Below are 16,374 nucleotides of genomic sequence, written 5' to 3'. Positions count from 1 at the left end.
TTTGCACCGGCAGTCTCGACCTGTTGCCAGGCGGCTCGCTGAGGATTCGGTCTCCAAACCAAGCGGATGAGGGTCTGTACACCTGCACTGCCCGGAACCGACTCGGGTCCTCGTCACGCTCGTCTTGGTTGCAGATTAAAGGTGAGAACCATATGCCTCTTTCAGTTAAAATAGGAAGTCAAGGATCCTCCCGGAGCGTTTTGTTTCGCAAGCGCAGCTATTCGTTCTGGGGGTTTTTTTAGACTCCCAAAGTAACAGTCGATACATTTTGCAGGCACTGAAATGTTTCAAGTTTATGAGTGCTGATCCAACCCCAGGGCCAAGCCTCCGTAAAGGGACAATGATGTACATTTTTTTTTCAGGTGGTAGAGATGTGTCTACTTTTCCGGTTCAAGCTTGGAGTTTCTGGGAAGTCACACTCTTTTCACTCACACACACACGCATACACAGTTTGAGCAGAGCCACCGCAAATGTTTTTACGCCGGGTCGTGAAGCAGTGGCTGGTCTGGCTGAGTCAGTGGTGGGGAATGTGTGGTGCGTGCCATCAGCAGAAGTCTCTTCAGAGCCGCACTGTCCCACCTCCCCTCCAAGCGTGACCGCTCGCAATCTCTCTGGACTCCAATCAAAGTGACGGCGCCGCTGCTTTCCTCGCGTTCTGGCGCTTTTCTCACTCATACGACAACAATTAGATGCCTCCGGGGGGGAAGTTTCAAAGCAGATAAGCCGCTGAGCTTCGAGTTATAAAGGATATGGGGGCTGTCGAGGGACAAGCTATTTTTTTTTTTTCCTCCTCCTGTAATTCCCATCCACTGTATTTTCAGAAAGCGGTGCGCTGCGTGAAGGGCCCCGAAGGCGGCCTGATGGAGGTGGACCGCCACCGCTGTCTCGGCGCTGGACGGAGACCATCTGACACCAGGATGTGTAACATTATGCCATGCGCTACTTGGGCTACGAGCGCGTGGGGATTGGTAAGGCCACTCGTGTTAGCCGATCATCACATCAAGTCATGGAAAAAATTAGGAGGACTGCTCCCTCACTCTGTCTGACACGCATCTTTGTGACCTTATTGGCACCAAGGGCGAGGCTGACTCATGGCTCGAGTTGATCATCAGCGACTTTTTTTTACATGCCGTTAGCCATTTACTCCATGAACTGCATCATATTTTCTCACAATCATGACGCATATTTTCTAGCCACCTGCCCTCTGCAACACGTCCTCTGATTATACTATACATACTCTTGTTGTAGTGCCAAATGCCGACACTTGTCCAACTTACAACATGTTGGCATTTCTGCCCTTTATAATTGATGTGACAAACCGAGATTCGCTTCCTAAGCTGAATCTTCTACTGAGAAACTGTTATATCATTCAAAAGTGATGCAACGCCAACATCGATGGCAGTGGTTCTTAACCTTGTTAGAGGTACCGAACCCAACCAGGTCATATGCACATTCGCCGAACCCTTCATGAGTGAAAAGTAAAAAAATATATATATTTTTTTTGCAAAGGCATTTATTAAAAACAGGATTATACTATACATACTCTTGTTGTAGTGCCAAATGCCGACACTTGTCCAACTTACAACATGTTGGCATTTCTGCCCTTTATAATTGATGTGACAAACCGAGATTCGCTTCCTAAGCTTAATCTTCTACTAAGAAACTGTTATATCAATCAAAAGTGATGCAACGCCAACATCGATGGCAGTGGTTCTTAACCTTGTTAGAGGTACCGAACCCAACCAGGTCATATGCACATTCGCCGAACCCTTCATGAGTGAAAAGTAAAAAAATATATATATTTTTTTTGCAAAGGCATTTATTAAAAACAGAAAAAAAGTCAACACAATTAGTCGAAGTAGAAAGTATACGTTTTTTTAATTGTGCACAAAATGAACCAGCCAGTGATGGCCAAGCGGGTGTGTCATCACTAATTGACATGTTGAGTCGGGTGTGTCTTAACCTCCATGGCAGAAGCTCCGTCGAACCCCTGAGACTGATTCCTCGAACCCTTAGGGTTCGATCGAACCCAGGTTAAGAACCACTGATCTACGGGGATCTGATAGTCATCGGTTTACAAACCTGACTTTCACAGACAAGCTTGGTGAGACTGTCTTTCATGCCTATTCGCGGTCAATCGTTCTTGCCGAATATATTCATCGGTGGAGTTAACGCTTGGATTTCAGCTGACAAATACAAATGCCCAAAGCAGTGAATGATTTGATCTGTTGGAGTGGTTCTCAAACTTTCCACACCGTACAGAGTTCGTAAGTATTTAATTTCCATGTCAAGGATCACTGATAGAGGTAATTCTGTTTGCTTCAGTGTTATTTTTATTTTTAAAACTCTCTGACAACGTGTTGTTCTTTTTCAATGTTATAGTGCAGTGGTCAATGCATGCGTCCAACTTTGGCCAAACAACACCGCCATGTTTTTTGCCAAGACACAAATGGCACCAAAGTCCCCTCCAGGATGTGCAATCGACTCCATCGGTAAAAATCGCCGTTCTGACGACACGTTTCCTCCGCCGGGTATTGCTTTGTGACCCTAATGTGTTCCTCTTTCAAGGCCGAGTGCCACGAGGAACTGCTCAGGGGACGCCTGCGCCTCACGGTGGCGAGTCGGACCGTGGACACAGTGCACCGCCACTTGCGGCCGGCATGGCTTCCAGTCGCGTCGAGTGGTTTGCTTGCAGCGGCCCAGTGGAAGCTGCGTGCAGAGGCGTCGTCCCGTCAGCTGGCAGCGCTGCAATACGGTGTCCTGCGGCAGAGGTGAGCTGTTCCAACGTAATTGTGTTCGAGCACGGTTCAAGCGTGACACTCTGAAATGGTCAAAATCGCTTCATGTCTGAAAATTGCACATTTTCAATCAACAAATGTGCATGACCAAAAAAGCTATTTTTTATTTTTGTCATCCAACTGATATTTTTGGGTCATTTTAAAATTTGACCAAAATTTGGGATGATTAAAAAAAATAATTCAACAGTCATTTATAGTTACATTTGGAATTTGAACAATGTTTCGGGGAATATAAAATATAATTATGCCTCTTGTCATGCAGTTTGGAATTCAACCACAATTCTGCCCGTCAAGTCAAGCAATTTGGAATTTGACTGAATTTCTCAAATAAATTTGGAATACAATTTTGGAAAGCCCCAAAAGACTTGATTTGCAATTCCGTTGATATTGTGGGTTGAATTTAGAAGTTCACCAAAATTTGGGATGATAAAAATTGAATCCCTGACATGTTAAGCCTCCGCTTTTTCACGTTAAGAGTTTGAGATGTTTTACACTGATGCTTTGATCACCGTAGCTGCCGGAGAGTGTCGCGACAGCACCAGGTACTGCGAGAAGGTGCGGCAGTTGGAGCTGTGCACGCTGGCGCAGTTTAAAAGTCGCTGCTGTCACTCGTGTCTCAATACCTGATGAACGGGGGAAACTTCAGATGCCATCGAGGACCTCCGCTTCTCCCTGTGATGCTGCAGGCATTGACTGAACGGAGGGGCATATCACACGATGGACGTTTTCAGATGTGACGTGATGTGATAACCACTGGAAAGGATTTGAAACACATTTTCCAAAGCATTTTGAGTAGGAAAAAAAAACTCCAATCTGAGATCTGAATTGACAAATTCAATAAGGTCGGAGTTTGAATTGAATGTTGCACTCATGACTGAAGCAAACATGCGATGGGAGAAAACGGAGAGGAAAGTATTTTGCACTCAAAACTCAACTAGAGTCTTTGTTAAAAACATGACTTGTTGATTTTTTTTTAATGTTACATTTCTATATATATTTGCTTGGTGATTTTTAAAAAGCTATACTGTATGTCTAGATGTCTAGTTTAACCACTTTTTTATGCTTTTGCACATTTAGTCGTGACATGCTGTCGCCTTTTAATTCTCCTTTTGGTTTGGCTCCCAGGTGATCGACAAGTCAGCACAATGCTGAAAAACAGCAATATTGAAGCATCATTTTTGCGTTTCTCCTTGAATTATTGTTCTTTTCTTTCTAGTATATATTTTTCATTCATTATTTATTCACCAGATTGGCACTTTTGGATTAAAGTGCAACATGTTACAGATGCTTGGGATTTTATTGAGGTGCGATTGTTTGATTTTATGAGAAGAAACGGTTATCAACATATCAAGTATACGCTTCAGTTGTGTAGATGTGTATTTTGCCTTATTTATTTTCATGCGTGTCTATGTGTATAGTTTTGTTGAGAAATAAAATGGTTGGATTTTAAGTAATTGAATTCGCCTAAAAACGGTTGAATTTGATGTACATGCCGAGGCCGCCCTCTGCCGGTGACATTGTTTTTTTCATGTAATAAAATGAAGCACATTCCTTTTATAACATGTCGCCTTTCGTCATTGTTATTATTATTATTATTATTATTATTATTATTATTATTATTAATTGACAGCGCTGAATTACACCAACATTTTCATAGCTTCCGAGTTTCCGTTTTTTCCAACACTACAGTGTGGCGCATACAAGTGACGTAATATCTTGCGACGGCAGTATTTACTGAGCGCATCATGCAGAATCGCTCGTTAGAATTCGGCGTCTATTAGCGTCCCTATCACCTTTTTTTAATTACATGGGGAAATTGCGCCCATTGGCATATGCATTTCCAGTTTATAAACGTTTAGAGAGCAGGACTGTGTTGTTGTTTTAAACGCCACAGTAGTCCAGTTTGGAAAGTGACTGCTGTGGCTTGGGATTCATCTCGGACGCCATTGTAACGTTTTGGTCGATTCGGTCTCCGGAAGCAAAGGATGAGCGAGCCGAAGAAAGCCGCGAATGACGAAGGGGGTCTGAGCAAAGAGACGGACAAGAAAAAAAGATCCCGCGTGAAGCAGCTGCTAGGCGAAGTGAAGAAGCAAGTTGAGTTCTGGTTTGGAGACGTCAACCTCCACAAAGACCGCTTTCTAAAAAAGCTCATTGACGCGTCGGATGATGGATGTAAGTCGCCCACATCGGACAATGCATCGGACGTGTATTGATTGTTTTTTTGTGTGCTTTGTCTCAGATGTTGACTTATCCGTGTTGGCGAGCTTCAATCGCATGAAGAAGTTGACGAGCGACACCAAACTGATCGCCAGGGCTCTGAAGAACTCTTCCGTGGTGGAGGTAACGTGCAGCAATCGCCTGCCTCTGCATTTGAATGAATAGCAAACGTGACAAACTTCCAGGTGAATTTAGAGGGCGATAAAGTGAGACGGCAGCATCCCCTCGGAGACGTTCCAATAGACGTGGACAGCCGCACAGTTTACGTGGTAAGCTTTTGTTTTTCCTCTTAAGTCTCCATCGACGTCACGTCTACTTTCCTGTGGCAAAAAGTGAAACAATCACTTTGCATGTCATTTGACCGAAGACCCACAGTGATCTATGAACGTCTTTGCTCGATCAAATCACATTAGAGGAGGATTAAAAGTCATGTTTACGAATTGGTTTTTTTTTCCAAACGTTATTGATCAAATGTGCTTTGTGTCGATCAGGAGCTCCTGCCCAAGCATGTGACTCACAGCTGGATCGAGAAAGTCTTTTCCAAATGCGGAAGCGTCGTTTACGCCAGCATCCCCAGATATAAATCCACCGGCGATTCCAAAGGCTTTGCCTTTGTGGAATTTGAGAACCCAGAGCAAGCAAATAAAGCCATTGAGGTTAGCGTATATTCATAATAAGCGTCTGATTAACTGTAAGAGAATAAAACTTGAATAGATTTGCTCTTTTTTTCCTGTCCAGATGCTTAATAACCCACCTGAAGACGCTCCCAGGAAGCCGGGAATTTTCCCCAAGACTAAGAATAGGAAACCTATTCAGCTGGCTGCAGACAATCCTCCTGCAAGTAGGATTTGCCCACATAAAAAGCCACTATTGCTGTCTGAATTTTGCCCTTAGTAGGAAATGACTTTTTGAAATATGTGAAATTGAAACCTCTTGCGTTTTCATTCTGCTGCATCCCCTTTGCGCCTCGCGTCATTTCGCACATTCAAACTGTGAATCAGCGTCCCCTTTTTTATTCATTTTATTTTATGTTATGGTCCTCTCTTCATTTTCAAAAGTCTTGGGACTTACCTGGCTCTCTGGTGTAGTTTTTTTGCTCCGTGTCATGGAAATTTGTGATGGTATAACCCGAAAAAGTCCTTGGATCTTTGTATCCTTGAAATTTGATGAAAATAAAATGCCTTGAATCCTTCACCTCAACTTTAAATACAACTCAAACGGATAACGTGAAAAGAAAAATAGCATTAAAATGAGAATATACTAAATTAATTGTACGTGAAAATAACATCCATCCGTTATCCGAGCCTCTTCTCAGTAAAAACAAATACCGGCCGTTTCTGCGCATGTTGGCCTCTTGGGGGCAGTGTGGTGCCATGCATAGAAGGAATGCACTTATAGAAATAGAAAAGAAGAAAGATTCGATTCAACTTTATTAAAATAGTTTTTTCACAGATTGTCAAGAACTTTGAAAAGTGTTATGTTCTATGTATGTGTTCGTGTGTGAATTTTTGTGAAGGACTATCCCTCCCAAAGGTGATTGCAATTTTCCTTTAGCATGTCAGTGGGATTTTACATTGACTTTAGCGTTAGCATTAACAATGTTTAGAACTCTTCCGCGCTCAGGTTCCAGCTAGGAATTGTTTTTCTTGCCATCTCTCTCTTGTAGGTGGCGGCGGGGAGGAGGAGAAGAAAAAGCGAAAGAAGAAGAAAAAGAAGCCGCTAGCAGAGGAAGCCAAAGTAGCGCCGATGGACGCCGAGCCGTCGGATCAGCCGCAGCCGCAGCAGCAGCAGCACAAGAAGAAGAAACAGCAGCAGCAGAGTTCAGATGCCGCAAGTCATAAGGCAGCGAGTAAAACCTCAGAGAAAAAGAGACGCCGCTCGCGCGCAGTGGGCGAATCGGAAGCGGCGGTGCCTTCCAAGATGAGGAAGCTCGGGGAGAATGATGAAGTCGCGTCCAAAAGCAGTAAATCAACTCGGCAAAGTTTGGGGCGCAGGCGGGGACCAAAAAGCAAACTGAAAATGAGATTGCATGTGCTCTGCAGATCCTCCTGTGGAAGGCGAGCTCGGGAAAGAAAACCAAGAAGACCCGCTGGGCAAAGCCAAGAGGAAGAGGAAGAAGAAACACAAGGAGAAGCTGAAAATCGGCGAGGAGGTCATCCCGCTGAGGGTCTTATCCAAGTACGAACCCGCAATAGCTACAGCACCACCGCCGCTTGAGTAAAAAAAAAAAAAAAAAACCTCCGGGCGAATGACCACGTTTGTGCGGTCATAGGAAAGCGTGGCTGGAGCTCAAAGCGGAGTACTTGCAGCTGCAGAAGCGCAGCATGGCGTCCCTGAAGAAGTGCATGACGCAGCTGGACGGCGACGAGCGGCAAGGCGGGGACGAGAGTAGTAAGTCGTGCGCCGCGCCGCGGCGCAACGCTTCAGAACATCTCGCACGAAACGTGAAGTGGCTTGGTTTGTGTTTTGGGGTTTCTTTCAGTGGAGGCGAGCGAGAAAGCGAGCAGTCAGGGTCCTCAGTTCATCAGCGGCGTCATCGTGAAGATTTCGGACAACAAGGCGCTTCCAGGGAGGAAGATGATCAAAGTGAAGTGCACTTGAACCCTCACGTTGTCGCTCACACTAACCCATTTAAAAGAAAAGAAAAAAATTCACGTTTTTGACCATTTCAAAGAAAAAAAAAAATCACTCTTTCAATGCATAAATTTGCAAAAGAGAACCTATTGACTCCTTGCCAATCTTGGGCATTCCGGAGAATAGATGATGACTACTATCAAATGAAAGAGTAGAATCTTCTTTCATCATAAAGAAAAACGATAATCTACCTTATTCCATTTTTTAGTACCAGTAATCAGCAGTAGAAAATGGGTTTGTTTCACCCAAATCACCTATTTTGGACCAAAAACGCAGAAAACAAGCCTTTTGTGAGGAAGTTAAATTTTATGATCGACAATGTCTGTGATGCAAATTATTTTTTTGCTTTAGTGATGCATCAAACATCCGAACAGTCCTTTTCTTCTTTAAAATACAAATGACAACAATAAAAATGTGCTTTTGATGGCAAAATGAATTTTTACTTTTGACCACTATTTATTAGTAGTAATATTTAGTAGAGTGTGTGTGTGTGTGTGTGTGTGTGTGTGTGTGTGTGTGTGTGTGTGTGTGTGTGCGCGCGCGCGCGCACGTTTGCATGTATATTTACGTATGTATATTCGGTCATTGCGTGTACTTCTTCCGTTCCTAATGTGTCCGCTTTCCTTTTCGACACAGGACGCCCTGTGCAAGATCTCGCCCGTGGAGTACGTGGACCTGTTGGAGGGCGACGCCGAGGGCTACGTGCGCTTCAAGCGCCCGGAGGACGCGCAGGCCATCAGCGACACCAAGGCTGAGCTGCAGAAGGCGCACAGCTGGCAGCTCGAGATCCTATCAGGTCCGAGACACACACACACACACAAACACACACGTGTGTCCAAATGTTTGCTTCTAACGCTTGCGTGTGGAAAAACACAAAGAAAAAAAATGAGCAAGGCCATTTCGGAAACTAATAATTTGTTTATTTTTTGTTGTTAATAGCCTGGCAATCATGCTAAAAGTCAAGTATTTGTCATGTCTCACTGGAATTCCCAATCGAAAACGGCCTGAGCCATAAATTCTAAACAGATATGTTATTGTTTTATTGACGTGCGAGTGGTGCAAAACAAAGAAGTGAGGGGCATCAAGAACCAATTTCCTCTGCTGCTGAAAGTACGACACGGGCGGTAAAGAAACGTGTCTCGTTGTGTCGTCGTCAAAAGGTGACAACGAGCAGAGGTACTGGCAGAAGATCCTCGTGGATCGTCAGGTCAAACTCAACCGGCCCAGGGAGAAGAAGCGCGGCACAGAGAAGGTGATACTGCAGCTCCTTCGCGCTGCTCGCGACGGACATCAAGCTCATCTTTCAAATCCTTCCGTTTCAGCTCCTATCCAAAGCGGAGAAGATCATTACAGCTCGCGCCAAGGAGGCCAACAAGCACATTCGCTTCCAAGAAGACTGACTGACTCACTGCCATTTTTTAAGGGAAAAGCCGTTTTAATTTTTTTTTTCTTTTCATCATTTTTGTTTGCACTGAAGCACCAAGTTGTGCTCTGTTTGTGATGTAAATAGAAAGAATCTCCGCACATCTCGAATGCGGACAAAATGTTAGTTTTTCACGTCACTTGACAGATGGACCCTTTTCAAATGTGCATTATGCATTAAAGAAAAACTTTCTGAATTGTTGACATGATTGACTCCTAAATAGTCCTTCAGCCGTCCACATGATGGAGGGGCGGGGAGGGGGATGACTCAGCAGGAATTAAATCAAGCTAATTGCTGTGAGTATGGGTTGACCTCGCTTCTATTTTTCATGGTTTTAATAGTTTTAGCCATTTCTCTTCATAACAACACAACCCTCTTCCTCGTCATGATTTTCTTTTACATTGTTACCAGGATATCGACTTGGTTGTTATGTAGCAGCTAGCACTACCAGGGCTGTGCAAATCACATTTTTAATGGCCATTTGGGCTACTGAGCAAAAATCTGATGAAACTATGATGAAGTTTTATAGAAAGTTGCTTTTGAAAATTGCTTTCGACCATATTTATTTGTACGATGCACAAAAGTTATGTCATTTTAGATGTTTTGAGGTAGAGTAATGGTAAATGGGCTTTTTCACGTGTATTGCTTTTCCACCTGCAAGGCACTTCACACTGATTCCTCATTCACCTGATGACACGGCATCTGGAGAAACTCCGTTTTCTGTAAGTTGCTCAAGGACACTACGAGTGGTCTGGATGGGGAAATGACCGCTCCACCAATGAGCCAGGCATCATGAATATCAGCATGCATATTTAATACTTTGGAGGTATCAGTAGGGTGATATCTGCAAAATTGTTTCAAAAAATATACAGGAAATACATCTACAGCCTAAGATGCATGCAAATAATGACCATGAAATAATTGCGAATTCATGAATTTTAGTTTTGCACAAAAAAAATTCAATGATTTCCAATCTGCAGACCAGCTGCATTATTGGAAACAATTCTTAAAATATCAACATAGTTCAGTAGCAACTGATACTGTACTAATTGTCATTGCAGATGAAAGCTGTCAAGAAGTGTTATCGCCTAATTCCAGTTGCATACTTACAGACTAACTCACCTATGGCTAAAAGAAGACAATCACGCAGTAACACAAAAATATAGATAAATATCTTTCTGTTTCTTCATAGTTGGACATATTACAAGCCATATTTTAACAGATTGTTCAGGATATGTACGGGGACATTGTGATTTGGGTGTATTTTGGTGGCCATTTTGAAAAATCGGTTGAACCAATGTAAGATGCAATTTGAAACCAAATAACTTATTAAATGTGCTTAAAGTAGCCAAAATGGCCACAGAATCTACTTGTTTGAAATTGTATGTCCTTAAAAAACGTTTGATTTGCACACCCAAACACAGCGTACTCTTGAGCAAAAGTTTTGACATTTGCGTCAATAATTGTAATTAGACGAATCGTGAAATGTGTATTTTTGTTTTAGCTTTAATTGTAAATTAATTATTTTTCAGTTTTTTTTTTCAGGTATCTGTAACAGGGTTGTGCTGAACTCAGTAAACCAAACGAATCAAATTACAGTATATGGTGGTTTATTTTTTGGGCATAAAAAAAGAGTTGTTTGCTGCTTTTATCCACTGGATGGCGACATTTCACCCGAAAAGCGTCACCCAACGACCGCTTGCTAATTAACATTAATTAGTATCTCGTGTGCCTTCGTGCGTTCCTCCTGATGGATTCCATGTTGTGCCGACGCGTTCTACGTAAATCTCGGGAAAATAATAACAATTCCACGTTCACACTACGCTTGTTTGTCAATTTCAAGTTTAATTGAATTGAAACGAACGTGCACGCCACTTGATTTCACGGCTGTCGTCATCCTGTGAGTGACTGCAGGGTGCCAAGAGAGTTTGGGGGCGTGTAGCTGCCATAACGAGGGTGGGGGCGTGTGTGTTTGTGCGTGTGCGTGGAAAAGCTGCAAGTGCCCACGCCGCCTTGACTTACACGCAATTCCTCAGCGCCTCCTGTCGCGGATCGCGGACGTCTGAGGTGCAACAAGTTTTTCGGCGGTGTACGTGAACGCCTCGCGACCGTCAACCCGCGCCGTGATTCGGATGGAGCGTGGAGCGTCCGCGGGGAACATGGACGAGAAAGTGGCCCCTCGGCGTCGGGCCGCTAGCGTCATACCGTCGCTGTGCTCCGTGGCGTCCATCGCCTTCTGCGTGGTGCTCAGCATCCACGCAGCAGACGTCAGGCGCCGGCTGGCTGGCTTGGAGCGCGGTGTGGACGCGTCGACGCGCGCACCGGCCGACGATTTGGATGCGCTGATTGCGCAAAAAGTCAACGAGATGCTCTCCCAGGTGAGATCGAGCCGCGCGCATGCCCGATTCTCCTCAATGAAGCCGCGCTGACGTCACGATGTTTTAATCCTTCCCACGCAGCGTTCTTATGAGCAATTTGTCAAGATACGGAGCGCTCGGCAAGCATCACCTGAATGCAACTGTCCACCAGGTGAGCCACACATGGCGCGTGGGAGTGAACGGGGAGTGGTGCGTTCAAGGACGCGGCAGATGTTGCCGCGTGTTTGGCAGGTCCGCCGTGACGGATGCGCGCAGCTGAGATGGAGCGAGCGGCCTAAACATAGACGTGCTGAGTGGCTGGCACACTTGCGATGTTGTTGTGAAACGCGGACAACACATGAGATTCCCGCTTGCCGCCGGTAGATGGAATCATTTGTTCCCTCTGATTTGTGTCCAACATTTTCAAATTCGGTTTTTGGATTGGCAGCTCAACATAGTCTCACAGTACATACGTGCAGCAGTAAATTTAAAAAAAAAATGGACTTCAACTTGCATGACGCAACCATGCACCAGGACAATTTTGATTCAGATGCCAATAAAAGTGTAGACCCATGACTGGCATTTTCCTTAATTTCTCAGTGAGGAACGTATGCATTTTAAATTTCAAATGCAAAGTGGACAGTTTTCTGCTGGTTTAGCCTTGGCAGGGTTCTGTCCTCTGTCACGCTATGGTGTTCAGGTCTTCAATTATTCTTGGCCAAAATTCGGCGAGTCGAGTCAAGTGATTGCTTGGGTCACGCAAGTTGTAAATAATAAAATGATGATCAATCACAACAGAAATTAGAGGGATAATTGATTTCCGGTGATCATGACACAAAAAGTACATTATGGCTACAAATCAAATGCGCATTTATACCTCTAAAAATTGAACAAACAACATTTTAAGAGTTTTTATGAGTTCCAGGCTCTTACTGTGATGATAAAACGTATGTCAACATCAGATTTAAAACTAGATATGTTGTTTTTGGTGCCCGTCTGTTTCTGAAATCTGTTTGTGTGTGGAAACGGGTGAGTGAGAGGCATGAAGTGTATCGGTTGTCACTTTGTGAAGTTGAGTCAAGTTGACGTGCAATGGTTTAACGGGGCCCTGCCACATCAAATATGGCGATCATGCTTACAAACAAAGAATTACTCAAAGTGTAATCCATGTGAAAATCACGATTGCTTTTTTTGAAAGAGTATACTTTCAAGATGACGCTCTCATTGGTGTGGTGTCTAATTGATGGCTTTATTGGCTTCTCCATTATATTCGGAACCGTAATATGTAGTTCATATTTAACCGGCGATTGGTGAGCTAAACTGTCAAGCTAATAGCTAGCTTAGCATCAAAGTTCACACAGCTAGCTTTACCTGCGTCTGGCTTTTTTTCTAATGATTACTGACTGTCAAATGTACTTTGTAAACAGAATGACTGAGTTCAAGTTAAATTCAAGTCGAGTCTCAGTCACAAATTTGGCCACTGAAATGTGACTCGAATCAAGTCATGTGACTCGAGTTGCCCAACTTTGATAATTAGCTAGTGCAAGGTAACGCTGAGCAGACAATGGAGGCGGGGGCGGCAGCCAGCTGCTTCTGCTTTAGACCAGTCACCTCATGAGACGCCCACGCCTTGAAATTCTCGGGACAGCAAGCAATTACGCTTCGATTGATTCTCCATCGGAGTTGAGCAAGTCAAGTTGAGCATGCGGTGCTTTCAAGTTCATCCCGATGACTCATCGCAAGCTATACTTGCTCTAATTCTCCATTTGAAAGCTCGAAATAGACTTTTTTTTTTCTCTGAAAGCGAAAGCGGCGGCCGCGGCTCTTTTGAAAGGGCGGCACACTTTCCCGCTTTGCTTTTATGGCGTGTGTGGAACCTGAGGGCAAAATGCTGAATGGAGAGCAACAAATCAAACCAAATATCTTAGAGTGCTTCTTCTCACGTGTCCATCAACATTTACTGTCTAGCTAGGTTGACTTGTTGTGTGGATGCAAGTCCACAGCAAAAAAAGAAAAAAAAATCTCTTCCTGACTTGGGGGGTCTTACCAGCCTCGATGGAGGTTTGCCCTCGACCAAGTGCCATTCTAATGTTGCACTCAGTGATTCATTCAAGTGCAGTCTTTGTCGTGTGACGTGGGCGTCATTGCCACCCCCTCCCGCCCCCAATGCCTCTCTGACCAAGCTGGGCTGAGGTTGCAGGGGGTTTAAAGCGACCACAAAAGCCAGCTCATAGACCCTCTGTGTCATCCCACCGGTGCCCTTTGACCCCATGACTGAGACCTCCTTTGAGTTCCCTTCTCGAGCCCACACTGCAATTCGCCGACACTTTCAGAGACCTTCTTGAACGTGTGGAACAGTCGCTCTTTGTTTTCATACGGGGAATTTTTCTGCGATTGGCAATCATATTCTTTCATTTGAGCTGGCTTGATTGTTTCTTGGAACACCAACTCTTCCTCTTCCTCATTGAGGAAGATGGCTGGCAGCTGTGTAAGCCGCGCTAAAATCGGGATGTCAACGTGCTAGAAGTGCCGGGATTTTTGACCGGGCAAATGGTTTGGATGCCTGGGTCAGATTTTCCAAAATTGGAATTGGGAGTATGAACATAGCTTAAGTGTTGTTCGGGTGTTTGGTACCCTCCAAAGGTACTTACTGGAAGGGCAACGTGCAATTCCTTGTTGCCTACTGAAGACATTTGGGTTTCCGATCAAAAGATTAATATGAGACAAATGTTTAGAATTTCAGCTTTTATTTCATGCTATTTAGAGCTAGTTGTGTTCAACAATTCAGGACACATCATCCTTTTGTTTGAACCCAAGTGGGCAAACGTATTGCAACCTACGTGCGATAACTGCATCACGCCTGCGACACACTGACTTCCCCAAACTGTTCATGAGAATTGTTTTTCCAGGCCTTCGGCCTCTTTCAGTTCTTGTTGCTTTCGGGGGGTTCGACAAGCCTCTAGGAGGTGAAATATCACGTTCCAATACTTTTGCTCACGCGAAAAGTGGATGGCTCCGAACAAGAGGTGCTCTGTTCCGAGTTGTTTAGCACACTTAAGTGCAAATACCGTGAAATAAAAGCGCTGACCCGAAACCCAAATGTCTCCAGTTTGCGACAAGAGTCAAGGAATTGATGCTGCCGTTCCAATACTTTTGGAGGAGACCGTATGTAGGCATTCAGTGCCGGTCGGGTCCGGCTCACTGGCAATGTCTTCACGTATTGAACGTGTCAGTTGGGTCATGTCGCTCATTTGGATGTTGTGTACTTAGCACGCACGCATTCCGGCTCGGGTCGTGCGCTTGGCCAAGCTCCCGCTCCATCGCGGAGAAAGCCGGCCCTGTCAGGAGCCTGAGCAGAAGAGTGTGTGCTGATGTGTGAAGCGACAAGGGGGCCCCGGTGGATCTCGACCTCGTCTGCTGCCGGGTGTAAATATGGCTGTCGCCGCAGCAGGTGTGGTGAGCCCACTTTCACCCCCGCGGCTGCAGGGACACCGTCTTGGAGGAGTCAATATTTGCGCTCGCCATCAAAGCCGGGCCTGTTGATGCATGAAAACACAACTTGTGCCGCGTTCCAGGGGATGTGCGCTGGAAAATTCATTGTGATGGCGATGTTCCATACTACACCAAAAACTCTGCTCTCTGACTAAAAAGCAGAAAAAACAAGATTTTTAAAAATTATTATGAATAGAAAGGAACATGTTTCGCAGGAGAGTGACTTTGAATATTTATCTAAAACAGTGATGTTTATCTACAAGAGCGACGTCGCCCGTCTGTTTCAAGCGGAGTCATTTGCCCTCAAAACTCCACATAAGGGAGAAGTCAACCCCAAAATTTTCTTCACAATAATATGTTCTATGCACCTCCACTAGTCTAAACATGGCATTCTAATTCATATTGTGTTTGTGGAATATGCGTTAAGCAGGAAAATCCACCCATTTTTATCCATTTCAGGGGGCGGCCATTTTGCCATTTTCTGTCAACTGAAAATGACATCACGGTTGCGCAGGCCTCCGGTAATGACCAATCACGGTTCGCTTGTTTTCTGAAGTCGAGACATGATTGGTTGTTACCCGAGCTATGAGCAACTGTGATGTCATTTTCAGTCGACAGCGAGCGGCAAAATGGCCGCCCCCTGAGATGGACAAAAACGAGTGGATTTTGCTGCTTAACTCATTTCCATAAACGCGATATGAATCAGAATGCTGTGTTTCGGCTAATCAAGCTGCAGGGAACTTATTGTTGTTAAGAAAATTTCAGAGTTGACTTCAGCTTTAAATCGCATGTTGTGGTGCACTTTTAAAGCGTTTTGAAGCAGTCAACTCATGTTTTTTTTTGGGGGGGGAAATCCACAAAAATGGCAGCCACTGAGGTCGCTAACTGTCACAATTTTTCCAAGTGAATCTCACAGTTGACCGTGTGCGTGTACAGTCCACCCACCGCAAGCCATAATCCTTTTCACCTTTCTAACAACACTCCCCCACTCTCCTCTTTGTGTCCTCTCGGCAAGTGTGTGGAAAAACACTCGCAAGCCTTTGCCGGGGTTTGCATCCCCTTCGTGCGGTCGGCTCATTGAAACCATCCGTTTGCCGGGCATTTCTGCAAATTTGCTGAAGGAGACGCAGAATCCGGACAGCGGGACGCCTCTGGTTGAACGCACCATGAAAGATGACAGTTTGCATTTTTTTTTTTTCCCCCACGAAAGCAGACAGCCAGGCGCACAGAGCAATTGCGCCACATCACACATTAGCAGGCGTCTTGCAGTAAACAAGCGGCGAGCACCGCGTCCTTTTTAAAGCCTCCTAACTTCCTTCCGTCGCAGTCCTCCGAGAGGCCGCCCGCCCGCCCGCCGCACCACGGGGAGCGAGGAAGTCGGCGCGTTTCATTAAGTGACGGTCCCGGAAACAACGCAAGCTCTGTTAGAGAGGGGGTGTGGGTGGAGGAGGGG

At 44.9% G+C, this 16,374-nt stretch overlaps 3 protein-coding genes across 4 annotated transcripts in view; all 3 read left to right on the top strand.

The window, feature by feature from the left end:
• Nucleotides 1–4,248, top strand: part of adamtsl3 (ADAMTS-like 3) — a 59,768-nt gene extending 55,520 nt beyond the window's left edge. The window contains exons 20-25 of the mRNA XM_019855983.1: nucleotides 14–141; nucleotides 363–628; nucleotides 822–968; nucleotides 2,383–2,492; nucleotides 2,569–2,771; nucleotides 3,313–4,248. Of these exons, the coding sequence (XP_019711542.1) occupies nucleotides 14–141; nucleotides 363–628; nucleotides 822–968; nucleotides 2,383–2,492; nucleotides 2,569–2,771; nucleotides 3,313–3,425 (967 nt within the window). The 3' untranslated portion in view covers nucleotides 3,426–4,248. The remainder of the gene's footprint in view (nucleotides 1–13; nucleotides 142–362; nucleotides 629–821; nucleotides 969–2,382; nucleotides 2,493–2,568; nucleotides 2,772–3,312) is intronic.
• A 264-nt stretch (nucleotides 4,249–4,512) lies between these two features.
• larp7 (La ribonucleoprotein 7, transcriptional regulator) lies at nucleotides 4,513–9,275 on the top strand. Of its 2 annotated transcripts, none has more exons than XM_019856189.1 (12): nucleotides 4,513–4,970; nucleotides 5,038–5,138; nucleotides 5,201–5,284; nucleotides 5,507–5,671; nucleotides 5,754–5,856; nucleotides 6,682–6,978; nucleotides 7,058–7,193; nucleotides 7,288–7,406; nucleotides 7,498–7,601; nucleotides 8,286–8,445; nucleotides 8,810–8,901; nucleotides 8,972–9,275. In XM_019856189.1, exons 1-12 carry the CDS (start codon nucleotides 4,784–4,786, stop codon nucleotides 9,047–9,049), a joined length of 1,626 nt encoding a protein of 541 aa, XP_019711748.1. In that variant the 5' UTR covers nucleotides 4,513–4,783; the 3' UTR covers nucleotides 9,050–9,275. The 2 variants fall into 2 exon arrangements, with proteins under 2 accessions (XP_019711748.1, XP_019711747.1); XM_019856188.1 differs by having other exon boundaries at nucleotides 7,486–7,601.
• A 1,568-nt stretch (nucleotides 9,276–10,843) lies between these two features.
• col25a1 (collagen type XXV alpha 1 chain) overlaps nucleotides 10,844–16,374 on the top strand; it is an 80,288-nt gene continuing 74,757 nt past the window's right edge. Inside the window, exons 1-2 of the mRNA XM_019856140.1 lie at nucleotides 10,844–11,450; nucleotides 11,532–11,601. Coding sequence (XP_019711699.1) covers nucleotides 11,205–11,450; nucleotides 11,532–11,601 — 316 coding nt within the window. The 5' untranslated portion in view covers nucleotides 10,844–11,204. The remainder of the gene's footprint in view (nucleotides 11,451–11,531; nucleotides 11,602–16,374) is intronic.

The sequence above is a fragment of the Hippocampus comes genome, unplaced genomic scaffold (assembly GCF_001891065.2).
Source record: "Hippocampus comes isolate QL1 unplaced genomic scaffold, H_comes_QL1_v1.1 scaffold246, whole genome shotgun sequence".
NCBI classification, from domain to species: Eukaryota; Metazoa; Chordata; class Actinopteri; order Syngnathiformes; family Syngnathidae; genus Hippocampus; species Hippocampus comes.
This window is presented reverse-complemented; position numbering and strand designations above follow the sequence as displayed.

Excerpts from the sequence above, each read along its gene's own strand:
- larp7 (XM_019856188.1), top strand. The coding sequence starts at position 4,784 with ATGAGCGAGCCGAAGAAAGCCGCGAATGACGAAGGGGGTCTGAGCAAA. Across the intron at positions 4,971-5,037 it reads TGACGCGTCGGATGATGGAT|ATGTTGACTTATCCGTGTTG; the intron begins GTAAGTCGCCCA and ends GCTTTGTCTCAG. Across the intron at positions 5,285-5,506 it reads ACAGCCGCACAGTTTACGTG|GAGCTCCTGCCCAAGCATGT; the intron begins GTAAGCTTTTGT and ends TGTGTCGATCAG.